Source organism: Sceloporus occidentalis, unplaced genomic scaffold (assembly GCF_023333645.1).
Source record: "Sceloporus occidentalis isolate IW3139 unplaced genomic scaffold, rSceOcc1.0.p SCAF_1, whole genome shotgun sequence".
In the NCBI taxonomy this organism is placed as follows: domain Eukaryota; kingdom Metazoa; phylum Chordata; class Lepidosauria; order Squamata; family Phrynosomatidae; genus Sceloporus; species Sceloporus occidentalis.
Genome location: NW_028316981.1, coordinates 268,105,313 through 268,129,397, shown reverse-complemented (window position 1 = coordinate 268,129,397; position 24,085 = coordinate 268,105,313). Strand labels below are relative to the sequence as shown.

Genomic DNA, 24,085 nt, shown 5'->3' with positions numbered 1-24,085 from the left:
ATTTCACTGATGTCCTAGAACACAGATTCTCATACTTCAGCTTATTGAACTTCTACACATAGCAGATGGCATTTTCTCAAAAACATGTCAAAGGTTGGTTGGTTATTCATTAATAATTTGTAATACAAGAGAAATAATATGTGAAAGGGAGTAGCTTAGTTTTGAAAGATATTAAATACAGGACTCCTTACCCTGGGAAAACTAATGTGCTTTGATTCTTGCATCTATTAGCAAACATTGTAATCAGACATGTATTCTAATATTCAGTTTTTATTTATTATATTTCTAGTTTTTTAATAACTATACTGGTTTTAAAATGTTCAAGAAAGTTCACAATAATATGTGGTAAGCAGTGGTAAATTTTAAAGTGCAAATATTTATCAAGACCGCTCTCATAACCACACATCCAAAACTATAGTCCAAAATGCAGTCTGCTGAGTTGATCTATATCAGCAAACTGGTTTAAGCAGTTTTCATCTGCATCAGAAACTGGACTTTAGGAAATCTAATAGGCCTTGAGCCCACTCAAGACCATGTCCTCCTAGACTACTCTAGATTTATGATTAAATACACCTGCTCCCTTAGGCTATGAAGATAGCAGCTAAACCCTTTTTCCTGGACATCCACAGTTGTGCAATGTTGTAAATCAACAACTATGTCACACATGGAGAACATTTAGAAGTTCTGTGGAAAATCCAAAGCAGAGCTTTCAGAAATGTAAATGAAGTGTGCCTAAAATCTAAATAAATTGCCAGTTGATGATCAAGACCAGTCCTTAGATTTCTGGTGCTTTAAACTTGATGATCCTTTTTTTTTTTTTTTTTTTTTGCCTTTTCTCTTTTTTGCTTCTTCCTTTGTTACTATAGCTGTCACGGCTACCTAGAGAAAAGATGTATCAGTCTATTTACAGTTCCCATGTGTTCATTAAGTCCATTAGAACCAATTTCCACACTATTATGTGTCTTTTTATAATCCGTACACTAAATATTGGCTGGAATCCTGTATGGAAATTATGCCTTAGTAAGTGGACTTACCTATGCAGGAGTTAGAATTGAGCAGTTTTGTAATGTCCTTATCCAGTAGAGGGCTGCTGATCCATTACTATGTAGCAGAGCCAACAAAATGACCATTGCATAGTGGGACTGATACACAACGGGACTGATATGTATTGGGCACCAGTGTTCCTTGGGCACTCTTGCCATTATACTGATAAGTTTCTCAGCACCCATGCTACTTAGATAAGTATACATAAAGTTACATTAAATATAAGGTGACATAGATTCCGTTGATTATTTTTAAACTGCATTTAAATAAATGTTCCAGTTCTTTTAAGATCTGAGTGTTGGTGACCTGATTCATACATTATAGATTTTTTAATTTCGGGACAGCTGGTGAAACAGGCTTATCTATTCCCCCCTTTTCTTTCTTGTTTTGCTGTTTGTGTGTGCTCAGTAAGATATTCTAGAGGCAGCTGCTTTTTTCTTGCATGTTTTAGGCAGGCAGACACACCTACAGAATCCCATTCTCTCACAGCTCAAGCTTTACTGCATTATTGACTGTAGGCACACTGCTGCAACCTGCTACTAAAAGTCTGTGTTTCTTCAGCCCTCCTTCACCAACCTCCCAATGGCAAATTTTCTACAAATATGTGGAAGCAGGTATTCGACATATAATTATACTAGGGTGGCTTTTATGGAGTATGAGTGTTTTAGTTATATCTTTTAACTTTTGTATATTTTAATTTAATCTTAAAACATTTTTAGATAATTTTAATTGTTTGGAATTTTATTGTGATGTTTTTAACATGGTTTTGTCTGTGAGCCACCTTGGGTCCCTTCTGAGAGAAAGGCAGCATACATATAAATTAATAAATAAATTCTTGTAGACTATCATGACTTTATACATGAAAGGCTGAGTAAACAAGGGAGGTTTAGATATCAAGGAAATAAGGCTTAAAAACCAGTTGAAACCCATAATTCAGAGAAACGTCCCTTTGGTACTCCTCCCTTTCAGAGTTCCATATAACAATATTCAACCCTATTCAGAAATTCTCCTCTGTTCATAATCAGTTATGTGGTGGAGGATCATGCCTCCTGGATTTGCCACGTACCTCATCAAGTCTGTCATGACATCCACATGTTGGTTGCAGAACTGTTACTGCATGCACATGTTAGCTACTGGTGAGTGCTAAGTGCCAACAAATGTGTTCTGCAGAACCTGCAGCCACTGATATGACATTATGATCACACAAGATCAGAGAGTCCATGTGAGTTCACCTGAATGCATTAGGAGGACCTTCAGTAGACATCTCTGGCGCAGTAATACTGGGATGTGCAATAGTGGGGTATGATGTATGCAAGAGGGAGTGGCAATGAGGCACATTCCCTCTCATTTCCACACAATTAGCACTTTATCTGGGGCACCATTTCCAAATCAGGATACAGTCATGCAAAATTGTCTGCTGTATTTTATGATATGTAACAAATATGTTCTTAGAGCCTGTTAGTCTCTTGAGCTAGACACATGGGAGCAAGTTTAAACTGCCTTAATATGGTGACTGATTCTAGTTGCAGGAATGGTAGAGAATTTTAGAATATTCTTTCCATCCCTACCTTGAGATCCACAAGAGAAACGCTTCTTTCATCACCACCACCTTCACAGATATGGCTGGTGGGGACACAAGATAGGGTCTTCTCAGTAACTACCCTGGCCCTCTGAAATCCCCTCTCTTGGGAGACTAGAATGGCCTAATTTCTTCTGTCCTTTGGTTGGAAAGCAAAGACTTTTTTTATTATGACATGGTTGTAGAACTGAAGACTCTTAAGGGCTTTTAAGAACTTGTTGTATTATTTTAAATGGTACTGCTTTAACTGCTTTTATCCTTTTAATATTGATATTTTGTATGTTTTAACTGTGCTGTAATAATTTTAATGTGTAAATGGCCTTGAGTCCCAATCTTGGGGAAAAGGCAGGTTGTAAATAAATTTCAAGAGCCAGCATAGCGTAGTGGCTTGAGTGTTGGGCTATGATTCTGGCGACCAGGGTTTCAATTCCTGCTTGGGCATGAAAACCCATTGGGTGACCTTGGCCAAATCATGTTTTCTCAGCCTCAGACAGAGGCAAACACTTCTGAAGTAATTTTGCCAAGAAAACCCCATGATAGGGTCATCAGAAGTTGGAAACTACTTGAAGGCACACAAAAACAACAAATAAATTTCCTCAGCAGTACTGCAGTCATCCTCAAAGGTCTCTCTTGGTCAAGGTTGTGCAGAGATTAGGTGTAGTTATAGCTTTTTCTGGTCCAAATACAAGGGAATGTTTCTTTTACTGAAAGACAAAGACAGAGCAGATGAACTTAAGTGCACTGTGTTTTGAAATTCCAGGGTTTTGAGTATGTTTTCCCTACACTCCTTCTTAGTTTTGAATATTTGATATTAGTCTTTAAACTCTGAAGTAAACCTAACTGAATTCAATTTGGAAATAAGCCTAATTGAATTCAGTGAGATCTCTGAGTAGACATATGTAGGATTGCACAGTACGGATCTTAAATGCGTCTGCTGACTCTGGCTAAGAAGTGAAATGGATTTATAATGTAGACATGCACACATTCTTCTGGCGGGGGGGGGGGGGAGGTTTGGCCTGAATTTGATGGAAGCGTTTTTCTTTCTTTTTCTACATAGCTGTTCAAGTGCTTTGTAGGACTTTATCTTCTCATCCGACTGAGGAGTCAATACTCCTTCTCTTGGACCCATCACTAGATATCCCCCACCTGGAAACTGAAAGTGCCTTGAACTCCACTTCAAGTTAGCTAAAACTTTTCATCTGTATAGAGGCATGTGCTCACACCTGTGATTCACACTATAATTCTGTAGGCTACCAGGATCCCAGTAATATTTATTTGGAAAATGGCAGTGGAAGGGCTTCTGGCGCCATACAATTAGGTGGGGGATGCATGAAGCCTGTGGATCACACGTTGCCCATCCTAGCTCTTCTGAAATGCCAGGAATGTTTGGTAGGAACTTAGAAGCATCTTTATTTCTTGTTTAAAAAAACCACCAATGTTTATAGGTAAACTGTATGAAACCATACATTCTATTAAATTTCAGGCAATTTAGCAAAACAAGCAATGCTATCTGCTACCTTCTATTTACTGTTCCATTTCAGATTACAGTTGCTGCTGTTTGTTTCCAAAATATGGGAAGAATACTCTGGGGAAACTGCCTCAGTGGAACCAGCACAGTTTATACAAAGCATACAGATTTTGGTTCAGTGCTAAATAGTGTATTGGCCATTAGATAAAGAAGAATGAGGCCATGGACTGGAATTCACACCAATCAGTTTTACTTCTTTTCTTTCTTTCTTTCTTTCTTTCTTTCTTTTTTTTTTTTTTTTGTATTTTTTCATTTATTTTTGGTTAACTGACGATAAGTCAATTTTGACTTATGGTGACCCTACGAATGAGAGACCTCCAAGTCATCCTATCATCAAAAGACCTGCTCAGGTCTTGCAGACTTAAGGCCCTGGCTTCCTTGATTGAAACTATACAACTGGCATATGGTCTTCTTCTTTTCCTACTGCCTTCTAGATTACCCAGCATTATTCTCTTCTTTAGTGAGTCATGTATTCTCAGGATATGTCAAAAGTATAACAGTCTCAGTTTAGTCATCTTGGCTTCTAGGAAGAGTTCAGCCTTGATTGGCTTTAGGACCCATTTCTTGCTTTTTTAAGCATTCCATGGTATCCTTTGAACTCTTTTCCAGCACCATATTTCAAATGAATTGATTTTCTTCCTAGCAGCTTTCTTCACTGTCCACTGTTCACAGCTATACATAGAAATGAGAAATATGATGGCATGGGCAATGCTAACTTTAGTATTCAGTGATACATAAGGATCTTGTCTAGTTCCTTCACAGCTGTCCTTCCAAGTTCTTATCTTCTGATTTCTTGACTGCAGTCTCTATTCTGATTAAGGTATGGGAAATCTTTGTTTGCATAGTTGCCTGTTTTACTGTTTTATTTCCTGTATTGTTATGCATTATTATGCTATTATTTCTTAGATTGTATGTCATGGGCAGGTTTACTCTTATCTACTTGATTGTTTGTATGTATAGCGCTGTGCAAATCTACAGTGCTATATAAATAAAGCATAATAATAATACATAGAATTGGTTAATTCACATATTTTATTACTACTTTATAAGGCATGACTCCTTCTAAAATAATAAAAACAGAATGATTGGCTCACTATATATCCACATGTCTGTCTGTCTGTGGCAGCCATTATGCATCAGGAGACTGTGCTAGACACTTCAAAATCTGGCACAATCCTTTTGGTGGTTATCCAAATTGTGGTGCTAAATTTCAAGCTAAAATTGCAAATGGTAGAGACTCTCTTGAAGCTAAAAGGGAGTGTCATCCTCTGCCATCCTAATTTTCACCCATAAAAAAAACAACCTCAGTGCTCTAAAAATGTTATGTCTGCCTGTATCCTTTGAGTGATTTCTAAGCATATCTCATCTAGAACTCTGGACCCAGAGCTAGGCTTCAATGGTTTTTTAAAGAGTTGGCAACATTTATCTAATGGCAGCCTCAAAACTAAACAGAAAAACTATGGCAAAAATGTCATCAGAATGATGTACTTGGAGAAATGAAGACACTTCCATCATGTGGAAGAACCCACTATTCTTATGGAAATTGCACCCCAAAGCAATGTAAAATGTGTAAGTTCGTTTAAAATAAACTTTTATTTAAAAAAGAAAATGTAGGCATTCAAAATAAGAAATTAATATAAGCTGCTCCCCTCTGATAATATAACTTTCAAGAAACCTAGGCTTTGTCCTATGTGGCTTATCTTTTCCTCTTACTGATTGATCGTCTTGAGATAAGTTACACCATTGCTGCTGGATAGCTGTAAAATCAGGCTATTCCACTAACTGGCTAGATCAGGGTTTAGCCCAAGGTGAAAATGTTTGCCTTCCAGCACAGAACTATTTGGAAAGCGAAGGAGGCTGAAGATGAACTGCTCCAAAGTTTTAAATCTGAAATGTAAGTTGTCATCTTCACATTCTCAGGACATCTCTAGCTTTACATAATCATTACAGTCTCTTGTCCAGTCAAGGTTTTAAGCAAGTTCAGCAAGTCGCTTAAACCTATATGATTTTTTTTACCCACTTTTCAACTATTGTCACATCTAGACAGCTTTTAAAAAAAGAAAACTGAACAATTCAGCTAGACCTTCTGAAGTATATTCATCATTTTTTATTAATACACATTGTGTTCCGCTTTTGCTTCATGCTTTCTTAAGTAGTTTTTATTGCTTCATGCTTGCTTAAGCAGACTGTTAACATATAACTGACACAAGGGGCATGAATCAAGATCTCAAAAGACAGTTGTGGTTGGTAGCAAAATCCAATAAATGTTGGCCTATGTGCACCATCTGCTTAAAAGTCTTTTAAAATCTTTAGCCTTTTCTCCATGTTCTCTTTTGCACACTAACTGGTTTGTGTGTCCATGGCTCAGACATTTAGGCTTGATTCTGTGAGAGCCACCACATGTATATTAGACCCTTGCTCTTCCTGGTTAATTAAACAGGCTGGAGAAGAACTGGCTGAGTGAGTAAGGGAAGCAATTAATGCCAATTTACAACAAGGCAGGATCCCACAATCCTGAAGGAGGCAATGGTAAAAAATGAAAAAGAAAAACTTTTTTGGGAAAAAAAACTTTTCCTGGATCCTACTAGTCTCCAGCTTCCCATTTTTGGAGAAGATACTGCAGCATGTGGTGGCTTCTCAGCTCCAGGGATTCCTGGATGAGGGAGATTATCTTTATCCATTTCAATCTGTTTTCAGACTTGGTTATGGGACAGAGACAGCTTTGGTTGCCTTGGTGGAAGACCTACATAGGGATCTGGAGAGGAGGAGTGTGTCCCTGTTGGTTCTACACGATCTCTCAGTGGCTTTTGATACCATTGGCCATGGTATTGTTCTAGGTTTTTTCTCTGGGATGGGGCTTGGGGGCATTGTTTTACAGTGGCTCTGTTCTTTCCTGAAGGGGTATTCTCAGAAGGTGGGGCTGGAGAATTCCTGTCTGTTTCCCTGGCCATTAGCGTAATGGAGTCCCGCAGAGTTCAGTCCTATCCTCTATGCTATTTAACATCTACAGTATATGAAACCACTGGGAGAAGGTGTCCAGAGTTTTGGAATCATGCTGGTGATACCCAGTTCTATTACTCCTTTCCACCTAATTCTAAGGAAGTTGTTCCTGTTCTAAACTGGTGCCCAGCAGCTGTGATGGTCTGGAGGAGGGCAAATAAATAGAAGCTTAATCCAGACAAGCTAGAGATGCACCTGGTCAGTTGAAAAAGAAGATCTGGGAATAGCCTGTGTTAGATGGGGTTAGATGCTCTCTCTATATGTGTGTGTGTGTGCATAATCTTTAAGGATCCAATACTGGATTGTTCATCTATTTTCTCACTAAATTATAACTTAAATATGATAAAGGCAATAATGCTAGGAAAGATAGAGGATAGTAGGAAGAGAGGAAGACCACGCACTAGATGGATAGACTCAATTAGGGAGGTCATGGGTCTGAATTTACAGGACCTAAGCAGAGCAGTGGAGAACAGGGGGTCCTGGAGATATCTCATCTACAAGGTAGCCATGAGTCAAGATTGACTTAAGGGCATTTAACAACAGATTATGCTGCATACACGGTGTAATTATACATGGTTGTATGGTGTTTTATGGCAGAGTAAAATAATAGCAGTTGTTTGAAAAAATAAAATAATAATAATAATATGGGCAGAATTCCACCAAAGTTAAGTATGTCTGCAGAACACACATATACAGCAGTGAGTCCCTTTGAAACCAATGCTATTGAAAAGTTCACCTTGAAATATTAATACGTAGTTCTGTAATCATGACCACTTAGTTGTTAGCTACGATTTAAGAGTCCTATTTGGTTTGAAGTTTTAAAAAAGATGGACTTTAGTAGTTTTTAAATGGTATACAGCTCAGGTGCAGATTGTTTGAAGGACCTTATTTTCCCTTATGAACCTGCTGTGCTTTGAGATCTGCTGGGAGGCCCCTTCTTTCTGTCACAGGTACATCTGGTGTAAACATGGGAAAGTGCCTTCTCTGTGGCTTCCCTCATCCTCTGAGACTCTTACTCCAGAGAGGTTAGACTGGCATTCTCTCTACTCTCTTTCCATAGACAGGTGAAGATCTTTCTGTTTCAACAAGACTTTGAGGACTGATTGTGCAAGGTGCATCCCACCTAAATTATGTGCTAGATTTTTCTGTTTGTCATGCTGGTGTGTGTTTGTGTTTAATGGTTTATGTTTTAAATTTTTGGATAATTCAATTTTGTATTGTGTGAATTTTTAGATATGTGTTTTTAATCAGTCGTAAACTTGAACTTAATAATAATAATAATAATAATAATAATAATAATAATATACTTGAATTGTAACATTTTGAAATTTGGGACCCACTGGAAGATGATTTCTCTGATGAAGTGTAGTTTGCTGCATGGGCTGTACACAAATGTAACATGGGTGTTCCTGGCCTTCTTTCATATTTAGAGGTACATACATCTAAATTCCCAAGTGTCAGCAGTCAGGTGCAAGATTGTTTTCTATTTATAACCTTAGTAACCAGTTTCATGCCCCTGGGTACCTTTGAAACAGGTATTACTTCTGTGTCATTTATTACAGAAAACCTAAGGTTACCAAGTGCCGAAAGAAAGAAAGAAAGAAAGACAGTAGAAACTACACACACTTCACACCAGACAATTTTAAGTGCAGTGTTTGCAAAGCTCCTTAAAACAGGAAATGGAGAACAGAGGAGTGTTGCAGGGTAGAATCTATCAACACCAGCACAGGGAACTGAAATTGTGACTGTGAGCCAACAGGACAGTAATCGTGCCAAAGGTGCTACCTAAAAGAATTATATCCTTGGGAAGGCCTTAGCTTTTTGTTTTCTACAGCATTGTGATGAAAGCGAATCTTTGTTGCTCTCCTCTTGAGTTTACTTCATGGTTGGGTGGATTTGTTAAAATACCCATTTTTAATTATCAATTTATCTTAATAGAAAGCTCAGGGCATAACCTTACTGTTACTTTCCAAGGCAGTGATTTACTTTGGCATTTGCATTTTTAAGATATTCATGACAATTATAGCGACTATTGTTCCTGGGGATTCTGGGAGAAATCTGCTGTTTAGTGTAGAATCTTCTCATGAAGTGGTTTTCTTAATGTCTTCAAGAGTCTTGATGTAATACAGAAAGACTTACCTTTTCCCATTCCCTCCCTTCTTTTCAGGGTCTTTATGTCTTTGTGGTATATTTTATTTTGCACAATCAGCTCTGTTGCCCGGTAAAAGCAAGTTACACCATTGAAATGAATGGACATACAGGCCCAGGTTCTGCATTTTTCACTCATGGCAGTGGAATGCCACCAGCAGGAGGAGAAATCAGCAAATCTACTCAGAATCTCATTGCAGCAATGGAAGAGGTAATGACATTACTTCACCTTTCTTACTAAGAATAATAAAGTACTCATGCATATTAAGAAATCCTGTAGCAAAGCCAAGAGTTGAATGTCTCTTAGTGATTTGGGTTAAGATTTCATCTCTGCCTCAGACACATTATGTAGCTGTAAGGTGTTCAGTACCTCTCAGTCTCAGTTCCCTGCTTCTGTAATTGAAATAATAAAGATCTACATCACAACATTTCAGTTCTCTGCCTCTGTGACTGAAATAATAGTGATCTACACCACAGAGTTCTTGTGAGGGAGGCATGCCAAATAGTGGAAAATAGTTTATGTATTTATTTATACTTCCATTGATGTGCTGCTTTTCATCAAGCAGGTCACAACAAAGGAAATATATACGATAAAACAGTATTGTAAAAGTAATTAAATCTCAGTCCCATATCCAGTTATCAGGGAGTGAGTTAAGTCAAAGCCGACAGGACTTAACTTCTGAAAAGCATGTACGCATTTGTATTATTAGAACATTGACACTAACATAAGTGATAAAAAATAGAATAATTGGGCACTCTGTTTACTAAAAGCATCATGAAAAGATTATGTTTTAACTAGTTAACTAAAAACTCCAGTGGAGCAGGCCTGGTGTAATTGTCCGAGGAGAGCACTCCATAATGCTGGTATCACTGTTCTCTCAGGGGTCATGCAGATGGGACTGTGGCATTCATATGGGCCCAGTCCCGATCCAGGCCATCACCACAGTCCTCAACCCAACTGCCTGCATGGAGCATCTTTTTGCCACCCCTTTTTATGCTGGCTCCTCTGAGTTGGCGTGGAGTTGGCACAGATTGTGGTTGCGTTTGGGGCATCTGTCATGTAAACACCACACTCCCAGCATGACCCAAAGCTGGCACTTTGGGCCCATCTGTTTCGGGCCTCAATAGACAATAAGTTCATGTTGACAATGATGTTTATCACACTATACTCTTAAAGTGCTACTATTCCACTTTGACTCCTCTAGCTGCCTCCTGTTGCATTCTGGTATTGGCAGTTTTAAGGAGGGGTATTTAGAATTCTCAGGCAGAGAACTTCTCTGCCTGAGAATTCTAAATACCCCTCCTTAAAACTGCAAATCCCAGAATGCAACAGGAGGCAGCTAGAGGAGTCAAAGTGGAATAGTAGCACTTTAAGAGTATAGTGTGATAAACATCAATGATAGCACCTAGAACAATGATTCTACAATTGATCATAACTCACAGGTTCAGAGAAGGGGAGAGCCAGAAGGTAGCATCCCCTAAGATATTCTGGAACCATGTCCTTTAAGACTTTGTTGTTTTAAAACAGCACCTTGAATTTCGTTCAGAAACAGTGTTGATAATCTATGCAGGTCAGGAAGAACCAGTTCTAATATGCAGATAGCCTCCAGCAATCCTGCTGCATGTCAGAGCTGTTGATATCTCCAGATAGCTTTCAAAGACCATCCTCAGTTACTACTTACTTGTAGCCAGATCAAGAAGTAATCAAGCAAGCAACATAGAAGCTAAATTCATAGCATCCAGATAGGGGTGCAGCTGATGAATCTCCTAAACATGAGAAGAATGTACTCCAGGCATGGTTCCCCACTATCTGGGTATCTGCACGCTAATGCTAGTTCCAAGAGCACTTATAAATAAATGGAATATATACCATTATATATGTCCATTATATATAATTATTATTATATAATTGAGAGAAATTATTTAGTTTTATCTGCTACAACTAATTGGGGCCATACTACACGTTATGGAAGAGACCAATGATTTAGGGTTTTTAAATGTTCAAAAAGTACAAACCTAAAAAAAATGGTGGTGGTGATAGTGAACTGCAGCAGAGACTGTAGAAAGAATCGCAGCCACTTCTTACGCTGTTTTGACAGTGGAAATCCCTTGCACTTACCCTTCAGTTATTATAAACTCACAGGAAATTGTGTTGAACAGAAGTTTAATTTGGTTATTGATGAGCTTCACAGTTTAGTAGGGACATGAACATAGAATAATAATGTTCAAACTCAATTCTTAAAAAGCAGTCTTTGTGTCATAATGACAGCAGTATACCACTTTACAATATGCATCCATTATTTTCAAGCAGTTGATATTCATATATATAATTCTTAAAATGTGAGCAAACATTTTTTTATGAAACAAAACTTCCTGTACTCAGATGAAGTAAAAAAAAATAGCCACCCTTTAAAAATACTTAAAATAAAATTAATTAAATCCTCCATAAAACAGTGGAATAGTGACCCTTAGAATCAGTAGAATAGTAGAATCTCAGAATTACAGTTAAAAGTTATCCCAAAGATCACAAAGTCCACCCTTCTGACAGTGCAGAAATCCACAGATAATGCATTCTTGAGAGGTGGCCGTTCAACATGAGCTCAAAAAGTTCCAAAGAAGAGTGCACTACCTTTCAAGGCACTTTCTTCCAATACCCAAAGAAAGAGGGAGGAAATAAAAATAACTATAAAAATATTAATTTAACCAAATAGGTTCTAAAATGGAGGTACTTGGTTTAGCAGTAATACATGTGAAAATGATCTTGGGATTATTGTTGAGCATATGATCCAGCTACATGATGCTGCAGCAAAGAAGGCAAATTATATTTTAGCCTGCATTAATAAAAGCATTTTTTTCCAAGTCAAGGGAAATAATAGTTCCATTGTATTCTTCAGTCGTCAGGCCTCATCTGAAATGCTGTGTTGAGTTCTGGTCACCTAATTTTAAGAATGATATAGACAAGTTGGAGCAGGTTCAGAGAAGGGCAACAAGGATAATAGAAGGTATGGAGAACAAAACACTTGAGGAAAGTTTGAAGGAGTGAAGCCTGGTGAAGAGAACTCTGAGGGGTGACTTGATTGTACTCTTTAAATATCTAAAGGGCTGTCACAGAGAGGAGGGTTCAGGTTTGCTCTCTTGTCCCAGAGGGTTGGGCAACTTTTATGTTATAGGAAGGTAGATTTTGATTGAACATTAGAAGAAACTTCTTGATGGTAAGAGCAGTTTGGCAGTGGAATTTTACCTGGAAGGATGGTGAGTCTCTCCCCCTCTCTCTCTAGACAAGCTCAAAAAGACATTGGATGGCTACCTGCTGGTGATTCTGTATCTAGATTACCTGTATTGAGTAGGCTGCTATATTCAGTGACCTGTGGAACCCATTCCACTTTCATGTTTCTATGATTCTATGAAAAGCCACATAAGACCAACTACTTTGGCCTGAAAGCTTTCCCCAAATGGAAGGTCTTAACTCTCCTGGGGAAGATGATTTGAGAGAGGGTGAAGAGGATTCCTCTTGGATCCCAACTTCATGTGTGTCAGAGGATACTGTGGTGTTTAGGAGGTCCATATGCAGTTAGCTCAGTAGATGGACAGCTCGGTATGGAAGAAAACAATTCTTCAGGACTTTTGGTCTCACACCCCCAGGCAGGTTTGATATTGCTGTAGTACTGATGTGCTAATGGTTTTGCAACAGTTAGGCTTCTCTGTAATCCTTTTGGACAGTACTCATGTTACAGAGGAGATTATCACACAGGGAAAGGAGGGAGTAAAGTAGAGTACCCCCATCCTTACCCCATTCTTCTCCCATCAGTGAAGTGGAATGGCACCATCAATTTATATTAACGGGAGAAGGACGGGATAAGTGCATTATCATCTGATAATCTTTGCACATTTTCATGATAACGATGTAATAATGATACAGTAAGTGCGACATCATATAATCTTTGCGCAGTTGCATGATAAGGACAGGAGTGATCCACTTCACTCTCCTCCTTTTCCCCACAGTCTGCACATGGAAATTAAGGGCCCAAACAGAAAGGCCAAAATAAAGCTGCTTCAGGTCACTTTGGAAGTATGCTGTTTAAATGCTGCATGTGTCCTAAGAGGCCGGAAACCACACCAAAGTCATGCTGCAGTCCTAAGGATTGGAGCGCAGCTTTGGTGCAACTTCTGGCCTCTTAAGATGCGTGTGTCATTTAAACAGCACCTCTAAAGTGACCCGAAGCAGCTTTATTTTGGTCTGTCTGTTTGGGCCCTAAAGTGCTTTACAGACCGCCCAAAAAGGGCGGTCTGCCAGCGCTGTCATTTGCTCCGTGGAGGAGCCCCAGTGGCCAAACCACGCAACTCCTCTGCGCAACAAAAAGAAGCCAAAAAAGCGGCTTCTTTTTGCACCACGGAAATGGTGCCCCAAAGCGTCAATGGCACACTCACGGCATCATTTCTGCCATGCGATGTGCGGACGCAAGCGTCCGCAACGTCAAGATGTCAGCGCCCGTGTAGAACGGGGGCTGCCATTTTGTACGCACTCTGCGAGTACTAGGGTTAGAGGCGTCCGGAAAGGACGCCCCTTTCTAACCTTAGTACATGCACGGCACATACTTTTTGCCCGTTTGTAACGGGCCTAAGTCACCTTTTTATATCCTTTCACTTCTTTAGATATTTGGAGTTGCAGCAGTCATTTTTCTGACCAAGAAAGGTATCTTGGAAAGAATATCTGTTCATAGTTTCAAGAAGAGGGTCTATTCCTAATGTTTTTAACTAGATACAAGATCCTTTAGGAGTAGCCTCATAATAATCTCTTAAAATATTAGTGATTGAAGAGGAAAAGAGACATTTTGTTTATTTGGTTGGCTTTTGTTTTGCTTTATTTTTATAGAAAAAAGAGTTCCACATAAACAAATATTTTTTAGAATGACATTAAGGTGATGTAATCTAAACTACTCACATGTATCTCAGGAAATTTCTACGCAACGTACACAATGGTAGGGAAGAACATTTGGAGTGGATTTTTTTGCATTTTTGGAAAGGCAAAACATTTATATTGAATTATTCTGGTTTGTTTGTTTGTTAGCAAACTTTTTCAGTTGAGAGTCATTTATTGAACCACCTGTAGTAACTGAATTATTCTCAATTTGTATTTCTAAAGATGCCAGCAGATTGGGAGAGGGCATCATTGAGGCCTGTCAGCCAGGCCAGTGCTATCTTTAAGCCAAGCCCACAGAATGGCAGTGCATATACAACACCAGGGGGATTTAGCAACAGCTCTTTGGTGGCTGATGAAGAATCACAAGAGTTTGATGATCTTATATTTGCTTTGAAAACTGGTAAGTGTGATTTTTGTCTTTTTCTAAAGCACACATATTTTATGTTGGAACACCAAGGTTTCATACCCTGAAACCTTTCATAAATGAAAACTGGGACACATGTGACCAAACAACATCAATGTGCAGTCAAGATGCCATAAGTTATTAATAAGGAAGGATACATGTGCTAGGAGAGGCTGCAGTAATTTGATTTTCCACCTCCTCTTGCAGAGGCATCACTAGTGGGGTGCAGGGGATGTGGCCTACACCAGTTGACACACTAAACTGTTCCCTAAGCATCTGCCTTTTGGCAGAAACAAGCTGTGGTGTTCACCTGCATCCCTTTAAGATGCTGAAGAGATGATGTGAGTGAGGCCAGGCTCAGTGGGAGAAGAAAGGAGAGGCCACAGGTTTTAATTTTTAATCTTTAAAAACATCACATCTTTATTAAATTTTCACCTTAACTATATGAAACTGTGTACATATAAATGCATTTAGACTGTGCATATGATATTGTAATTTAAAGATATGCAGTCACCCCTCTGTTTTTGTGGGGGATCTGTTCTGGATCCCCTGCAAAAATAAAAATGCATGCATATTCAAGCCCCATTGAATATGCATGGGGGGGTGCTCCCATGGGTGTGCGCCCCATTGCTTACCCTCCATTTCCTGTTCATGTATATGTGAGCAAAGCAGATCTTGAATCTACGGGAACTGAGGGGTGACTGTATTTTTAATTTTGCTAGTTGTTTATATCAAAACTGTTATCATTGAATTCAGTGATATATGGGAATTAGGAATCATTAATACATTTTTTTTTTTACTAAGGATTCTGTATAGTGTGATATGGGAAGCGGTCCGGGGGGGGGGGGGATGACACCATGAGTGACTGCACTGGGTGAAGCCAAACCTAGTGACACCACTGCCCTTCTGCAAACAGGTGAGGCTGTGACAAGTAAGACACCTGTTGCAAGTCCTTGTCACAGCCTCACTCACTGATGGGAGTGGGTGGAAACATGATTCACCTGCACCCCGACGGCCAGCAGAAGGATGGCCTGAACTCCTTTTCTCAGTGCAGCTGATGATACCCAGTAAATAAAGTATGCTGGGGCACAATTATGATCATGGCTAGAGAACCATGATTGTGACCATGTAAGGACCATCAATATGGATCACTTACAGATATGTAACTCTAAATTACACCTTTGTAAGTATGAATTCCATCCCTATAAAGTAAATATAATTTTAAAAACCATTATGCTTTTGGCTGGACACTTCCAATATCTAGGTACCACTTTTTTCTAAAATATTCTATTGATTTTCATAGAAGATAAACATTAATATGCATGGGAAAATGCTACTCTTGTATTGATAAGATTATTGGGAGACTGAGTCATGTCATTTGGTAGTCCCAATACCTGAATAGGATTCCCAGGCTCACACTTGCTTTCTTTTTTGACTTAAGAGGCCATCTGTGAAACAGAAATATTATCATGGACAAGTTTGAATTGCAGTATACTTTCTTGCTAATTCAGATGACCAACTTCAGAGTCTAGGAAGCAAGTTGAGATCAGTCTGGGCTAGGATGATAATACAAAGTTACATGGTGAGATAACTACAAGAACAGAAGAGGGACATAAGAGAGAGTGAGCTTGCCTTTTGTGATGAATAGACCTGCCTAGCAGCCAATCAGGAAGGAGCATTTGACCAGCCAATGGGAAGCCAACTGGGCAGAATAGAAAAATTCTGAGAGGACATTTAGAAGGGTTGGTTGGAGGAACAGAAGCCGGAGAGAGGCTGTGTTTAAACAGTTTAAAGTTGATTTTAGACAACGAAAGGGTCTGATAAGTCCAAAGTGGGAAGGTGTTAGGTTTAAAGAGTCTATAGTAAGAGACTCCGAGTAAGCTGGACTCTGAGATTGGAGTTTATATTAATATTTTAAGTAACAACTTGCGACTAAGTAACCAGTCAACTATAACCATTTTAAATCCAAGTCACAGTTTAATTTCTTGTTTTACAATAAACTTTTGATAGTGTTTGAGCAAATACTTGGCCTGTGTTTTACAGTCAAACTACGCTACCAAACTTTAAAAAGAAAGGGGTTTGACCATCATAGTAGTAGAATGTGGTGGGAATTCGTCACACCTTTAAGTTTACATGGGCAGGAAACAGGGGACAAATGTATAGATCCACAAACTGAGAAGAGTGGTTGGTCTGTTGCAAAGGCTACAGGTATGAAGAGAAAATTAAACAGTGGCAAGGGCATATCAGCAACAATCACACAAAAGTGAATGAAGATGCAAGGAATGGGAAGTGGAGCTTCTTGGATCTCCTGGAAGTACTGCAGAACAACAGTAATGGTTAAGGGAATAAACACCCGATCTAGACGGACCTATAATGAGCCCTTGTCACATGCTAGGAGTTGGCCGAGAGCGCACTACCCATACGTGCCTCACCCCTAGTATGTGACGAGGGCGTCAAAATGGCGGCACCCTGTACACACGGGCACCGCCATTTTCATGCAACAGGCACTGTGGCATCACAATGGCACTACAGAAAGAACCCGCTTTTTGCGGGTTCTTTTTGCTGTGTGAGGGAGCCGCACGGTTTGGCCACTGCAGCTTCCTCGCGCAGCTAAACAAGGTGCCGACAGACCACCCTTTTTGGGTGGTCTGTACCCCACCATAGTCTCTAGCAAAGCTTCTCAGAATAACAAAAACAAAACAAAATCAAAGTTTAAAGCACCCATCTTAGAAACACACATGTACAGCAGCTTTACCAGCTCCTAACAATGGAAATTTTAAAAGCCTGTATAGTGTAATGATTTGAGTGTTGGACTAGGAACGAGGAACTCAGGGTTCAAATCCCTGCTCAGCCACAAAAGGACCAGCTGAGTGACCTTGGGCAAATCCCACTCTCTCAACCTAAGAGGAAGGCAATGGCAAGCCCAAATCTTAGCAAGAAATCCCTGTGATAGGTTTGCCTGAGGATTTCCATAAGTCAGAAATGACTTGAAGACACTCAGCAACAAAGGATGCAAATCCTGGCTTGCTTCACCCTTTTTTGCTGCCAAAAGATGTTGAAGACTGGTCAATTGATTGAGTGATTGATTGCTTTGTATATTTTCAAGACTGTTTTTTGCAAAATGAAGATGAAAAAACATAATAACTGTTGCACTGTTACACGGACTAGTAAAAGCAGTGACCTTAGATGGATTGTTTGTGTCTTTGAGATCAGTCTACCTGTCTTTTTGTGCTTCTAGTTTATACACTGTCTTCTCCAGCTGGACATGGCCAAGTATAAGCCTAACTATGTTTATACATCAGTCAGCAGCACAATTACATGTAACCACACCTAAGTGGGGCCAATTAGGCAGATATATGGTTGTACAGAAATGACAGCATAGAACACAGGATTCTCTTTCTATTTAATTCTACTTAATGGGGCATAAAGTGACATAAATATATTTGTGTGCCATTGCTGCAGGAAGAGCACAAGTGTCAAGTTACATAACTTTGTTTTGAAAATAGCACTGAATAAACCAAGGACTAAGTGATGAGTGCCCTGATACATTGTTCAAGATGTTTCATGCCCCATTGGCACAAAGTCTAGCCTGCCTAGAGACATTTAAACATATTGTACTGGTACAGTACGTTTCATAGGCAAACCAACTCCTAAGAGTCCCCTTAGCTGCAGTCTGCATTTGATTTCAGTGAGAATTATAGGCATAAATAATTTCATTCAGCTAAAAATCCTAAAACTTTGCCTGTGTCATTCCATAATCAAAGAGTACTGCAAAACAGCCACACTTTACAACTTCAAAAAATCTGAGCATAGGAACATTGTAAGTGGCCATGATGGCAGGGTGATTCTGGGAATTGTAATTCCTGGCTTTGGGAAAACTGTATGAAATACAATCTGTTGTATTGTAATAGCCTTTTTTTAAAATGCTGGCTACTGAAAAAACCCTGCTGAATGGATGTGCTCATAGAAACATGGGGAAATCTATCACTAATGTCATAATGTGTAATAATATTCCCCAATCTAGACTATTCTGGATGTATTGTCCTATAGTCAGCACAACACAGGGTATCCTTTCCGGAGGCATATGGTGTTGAATAGGCCAGAATATTTAAGAAAGGCACTGGAGCATCTGAGTGATATCTGATACTGAACAGATGGACTGTACTAACTATGGCCCCATACAGACAGGCCAAAATAAAGCTGCTTCAGGTCACTTTAGAGGTATGCTATTTAAATGATGCATGCGTCCTAAGAGTCCAGAAGCTGCGCCAAAGCTACACTCAAGTCCTTAGGAAAACATGACAGGGTGGCTTTTTATGGGGGGGGGGGTATTTTTTAACTTTTGTATGTTTTAATATTAATTTTATACTATTTTAATTAGGTTATTTTATTCCTTTTTTAAAAAATGTAGAGTTTTAAAAATGTTTTTATTTTGTGAGCCCCCTGGGTCCCTTTGGGGAGAAAGGTAGTATGAAAATGAAATAAATGAAATAAACATGTAAGACAGAGTTCATCATTGTTTTGGGAAACATACAGGCAAAATTTTCTCAGAAATTGTATCCCCAGTGTGACATCAGCATACAGCTTTACGAGGGCTGATGTTCTTTAATTTGAGAACAAGCTGGCCCTATGAACCCTTAACCTCACTGGTAAACATGTCTTGTCTTAGCAGCCTGAACACCAAATAGTTTTAGGTCATTGCTTTATAGGGAATTTGATATCCTATTTATATTCAAATGCAGTGTTATCTGTTCCTGGAGACTTCAGATCTGGCATTAGAAAATGGATTGGGAATTGTATAAAAAGAGATCAAGTTACTGTTCAGAACCTGTAAAATTAACTGTTTTAATGATTTATTTTAACGTATCACAACCATGCTTCACGTAGGGGTGCCAAATAAGCAGTGGCAAGCTATTCTATGTGGCCCTATCTCCTGTTTTTGTAAGTAGCTAGCAACAGTTAATTCTGAAAATTCCATAGTGGAACTAGTCTGAAACAGATTTGCTTCATCTTGAATTTTTCTATACCATTACAGTGTGCCCGCGTTATACGTGGACGCACCATACGCGGCTTTCAGCATACACTGAAAGCCGCTAGGGAGCCCACGGGAGTGTGTGGGGTGTAAGGGGTAGCGCATCCCATTGAGAATAATGGGGCATATGCCTGTGGTGCGCGCGCACCGCCGCACCATATACGAGCCACACGTAAAAAAGGGTTCACTGTATTTTATATACTCAGTCCAGTTGTCTGAAGTGAATTCTTCCATTTCCATGGAAAGAGTATGGTTGCTTTCAAACAACCAGCATCTATTAGCCGTTTTGATGTGGAGCTGTTTTATCTAAAGTGGGTTCAAAATGACATGGGATCCACAGACAAATGGTTAATAATAATAATAATAATAATAATAATTAGTAGTAGTAGTAGTAGTAGTAGTAGTAGTATTATTTATAGCCCACCCAATCACAAAGAATCTGGGCGGGTTACAGCAATAAAAATACATACAGAATACAATAAAAATTCAAAATTGGCCCCTTCCTGCCCCCTCACTCACTCCAGGCTGGACGACGGCAGTTGCCATGGAGGGAGGGCTCCTTCTCTTGAGGGCAGTGATGCATGGACAGTCCCAAATATATGGCTTACAAAATTCATGGTAACTATACAAATTGCCATGAACTATGACAGGCAACTTATCTGAACTATACCTAACTTATGAGTTGTCCGTTTCCCAAGATGCATGAACAGATTGTCTTCTTCTTTTTCTTCTTCTTCCTTAACCTGTAGTTTAAGATAGTTATCCAATCAGAGACCATATACAATAGAAGTTTATATTCTTTCATATTATGACTTGGCATTTCTTGCCTCCATAAATCACCTTTTTCATCTGCTTTGCTTTGAGAATAGCCTCTTTCCTCAGGCTGCCTCTGGGTAATGGCTTAGTTACAGTGACATCTGTTTTTATAAATGAACCATTTGGTGTCTTGGGGCCTTTCCTCCCCTTGCCTATGCCCACTTTATGATTCCTCTCTTGAAACTTTTTTTAATTCAAAAACCACAGCAGAACAGTGTTGTATGATCATCAACTACCTTGCTTTAAAAGGGGGGGGGGGGAGAGTAAATGGGGCTGGGTAGAATGAAACCTAGTATGCCAGGTTTTCCATCAGATTAGCATTTAATAATTGATTGCTAACTGAGAAGCTGATGACACCAGTTCTCCTGCAATCAGGCATATTCAGGACTTACAACTCCTGTGAAGCCAATGAAAATTGCAACAGGAATGATTTTGTCCACTCCGCTGATTCTCTGCAGCCTTTGGTCATTTGTAACTGGTTTAACTGGAAAGCAACGTCTGGCATTAATCCTTTTTGACATTACTGTGTTTAATTATGCTTACATGCACTTCTAAATAAATAGGAATTTCAAGTCTTGACATGCCAAAATAAAGATTTGGCAATATTATTAATGCTTTATTTAGTTTTCCAGAGACCAGAGCACAGTGTGTTCACTCAGGCAACAGTAATCTGTCCATGCCACTTCTCAAAGAAATGAGGTGGGGGTAGGAAGACGTCAGGCTGCTCTCTCTTGAGTTGTTGTTGTTGTTGCTGCTGCTGCTACATGATGAAATCAAGACCCATGGAAGATGCTTGAGATATCAAGTTAATAAGCTCTGCCATTAAAAATCTATCTTTGTAGATAAAAATCTCTAGAGACATTGAACTGATGAACCAACCATCATCTTGATGTAATGCTTCTCCAAGGAATTCCTTTACTTGGCCCAGACTTAGGTAATATTGATGCTATCTGGGGATTGCTATTGGCATTGTGCAAACATTGGTCATGATGCCTTGAGGTCATGTTTCCCATTCAGATGTTTTCCTTTGAGATGTGAAATTCTGACAGTGCAGCAGGCACACGGTGAGAGGATGAGGAGCTTGAGAGAAAAGAGAAACAGCAAAAAGCAGTGTAATGTTTAGCTCCTTTCCACATCTGTATGTGTGTATTACGTTTGGGTTATGATGACATTCATTGTTATGTTCTCATTAAAGACTACAGGGTTCCATGAAGCTGTAACAAATGGGGCTCTTAATGCAAAAGTGTATAGATGGCTCAAAGAAATAAGCAGAATAGTGGTTTTTTGCCTTGGCACAATCTTACTGTAATAATAAATAAAGCTACAATTAGATACTTAAAAATAAAACAGCAACTTGAAAGACAGAGGAACACTTCATTAAAGATTTGGAATAAGGTCATATTATGCCATAAATGTATGCCATTTTTTCAGTCAAACCACTCCAGAAACCGTAGTCCTTTGAAGTAACTGGGAATCTTACAGTTTCCAAACACTTTTGAAATTACCATCTCTGAGGCCTCTTTGTAACAAGCTATGCAACTGAATCCTTTTGCAAACTGGTTGAAATAATTACTTTAGAAAATATCTGTTGGGGATCCTATTATCAGCTCACTTCTGGTGTGTATGTGTGTGCATGCATGTGACTTCATGGTCACAAGTAAAGTTCTTTGTGTGTATGTAAACGTATATTCAGAGTCACAATAATAACAAGAAGCCTTAACACTTCGGAAAGGCAATCTTTCAAAAAGACAAGAGTCCTGTCAGTTAAACTACATAATCTTCTGTGTTATTTGTTACAGTTGTCCCTCTGTATCTACAGATTCAAGAGACCACGGTTTGAAATATTAACCTCCCTCCAAAAAAATCCAAAAAGCAAATCTTGATTTTGCTGTTTTATATAACAAATACCATTTTACTCTACCATTGCATATCATGGGACTTGTGCATCCATGAATTTTGGTATGCACGGGGGGGGGGGGGGGGGGCTGGAACCAAACCCCAGTGGATACTTAGGGCACACTGTACTTGCAAAAGCCAAATGGGAGGAGATGGGGAAGAAGAAAAGTGAAGACTCAGTACTTTAAAGACAATGTTGACAGTTATTTTATTAAAATCCAGTACATTTGGGGTGGGAGGAATTTTATTTTGGAGCAACTCAGCTGAAAGCATCTTACAAGGCTGGGCCCGCCACTTGACAGACAGAGACAGCCATAGAAGGTAGCAGGATGTCATGAAGGAATAGCAAAATATGAGTTATTTAATTTTTATTTGTACTGCCAAGAAGAAAGCAAGCTGCTTCTGTCTCATGTGGAATTTGCTTCTGTGCCTCAGGCAACCAAATAACTGCCAAACAAAGTATCATGCAAATATGATGGTGACATACAATATCGCTTTAGCTGCCTTTTGATGAGATTGACCTTATCGGTCAAAATGCTGGGTCTTCAATGGCTTCTAATGTATGTTTGAGGTTTTTTTTTTCTTTTGTTCAAGAAATCCAGGCCAGACAGAAAGGCTAAATTTATAATGGGAAGATGAAAGTCAGTGTCAAGTAAAGAAATGGGGCAGGCTTGCTCTCCGTGGAATATGCTGGTGTTTTTGGTTTCTAATTCTCCCAAACTATGTTTTCTTTTCTGTGTTTCAGGAGCAGGCCTCACTATCAGTGACACCGAGTCCTGCCATGGCAGCCAAGATGGAAGCACAATGGTTAATTCACAGATTGTAGAACTTAGAAGAATACCTATAGCTGACACTCATCTCTAGGACCTCCATCTTTTCTTTTCTTTTTTAAAAACTTTAGTCCCTGTTTTTATATCTTCTTCTTCTTCTTTGGCACTAAAAACACACCAGTACAAACCGTTGTGTAGTAGAATGCTGTGAATTGTAGCGGGACAATTAACAAAAGAGAGGAGGGGTAAATGGGAAGAAAAAACTATAAATTCTTGCAGTGAAATGTTGGCCCAGATTTAAACCCATTAACTTAGATGCACATATTCCACTGTGTAGTCTTTTTTTTAAAAAAATTAACCTGTATGTGTATGCTTGTTTTAATAAAAACTGATAAGAGTCAATTTGATGGAGTTTGTGTGACTGATCAGTATACTAAAGATACCATACTCACCAACATTTCACAGATGAAAATCAGAACACATGTGAGCAAATCACATTAAAATGTGGTCAAGGTGTCAAAACCTATTAATAAGGAATAACATATAAGCAAGGGAGCTGCAGAAGTTTGCTTTTGCCTGAGTCTACAGGGAAGGGCAACATTTCTCCCTCTTCTTTCCCTACACCTGATTTGAGTGCAGACTCTTGCATCTTGTCAGTTTGCAGCAATTGTAGTAAGCTGAAGACAAAGGGGGAAAGGGAGGACAGGAGAACAGAGAAACAGCTATGTTTTAAAAGCACCTGAAAAAATGGAATGCTGACATATCCTGACTGTTGCAGACAAATTGGAATAGTTGGAGGGTATGAGGCATCAAATGTACATTTTAAAAACTGCAAATTAGTTTAATGTCACAGATCATACATTCCAGCATACAGTTCTCTGAGTACTTTGTAACCTATATAAAAAACAACAGATAGGAGAAAAAAAACCACATAGAATCATAGAGTTG

The 24,085-nt window shown here is 39.1% G+C and overlaps 1 protein-coding gene across 1 annotated transcript in view; it reads left to right on the top strand.

Annotated features, from left to right (window-relative positions):
• The window catches only part of ADGRV1 (adhesion G protein-coupled receptor V1), a 361,649-nt gene extending 338,110 nt beyond the window's left edge, over positions 1-23,539 (top strand). Inside the window, exons 88-90 of the mRNA XM_089483154.1 lie at positions 9,319-9,510; positions 14,443-14,620; positions 23,113-23,539. Coding sequence (XP_089339280.1) covers positions 9,319-9,510; positions 14,443-14,620; positions 23,113-23,231 — 489 coding nt within the window. The 3' untranslated portion in view covers positions 23,232-23,539. The remainder of the gene's footprint in view (positions 1-9,318; positions 9,511-14,442; positions 14,621-23,112) is intronic.
• Positions 23,540-24,085: the final 546 nt, after the last annotated feature.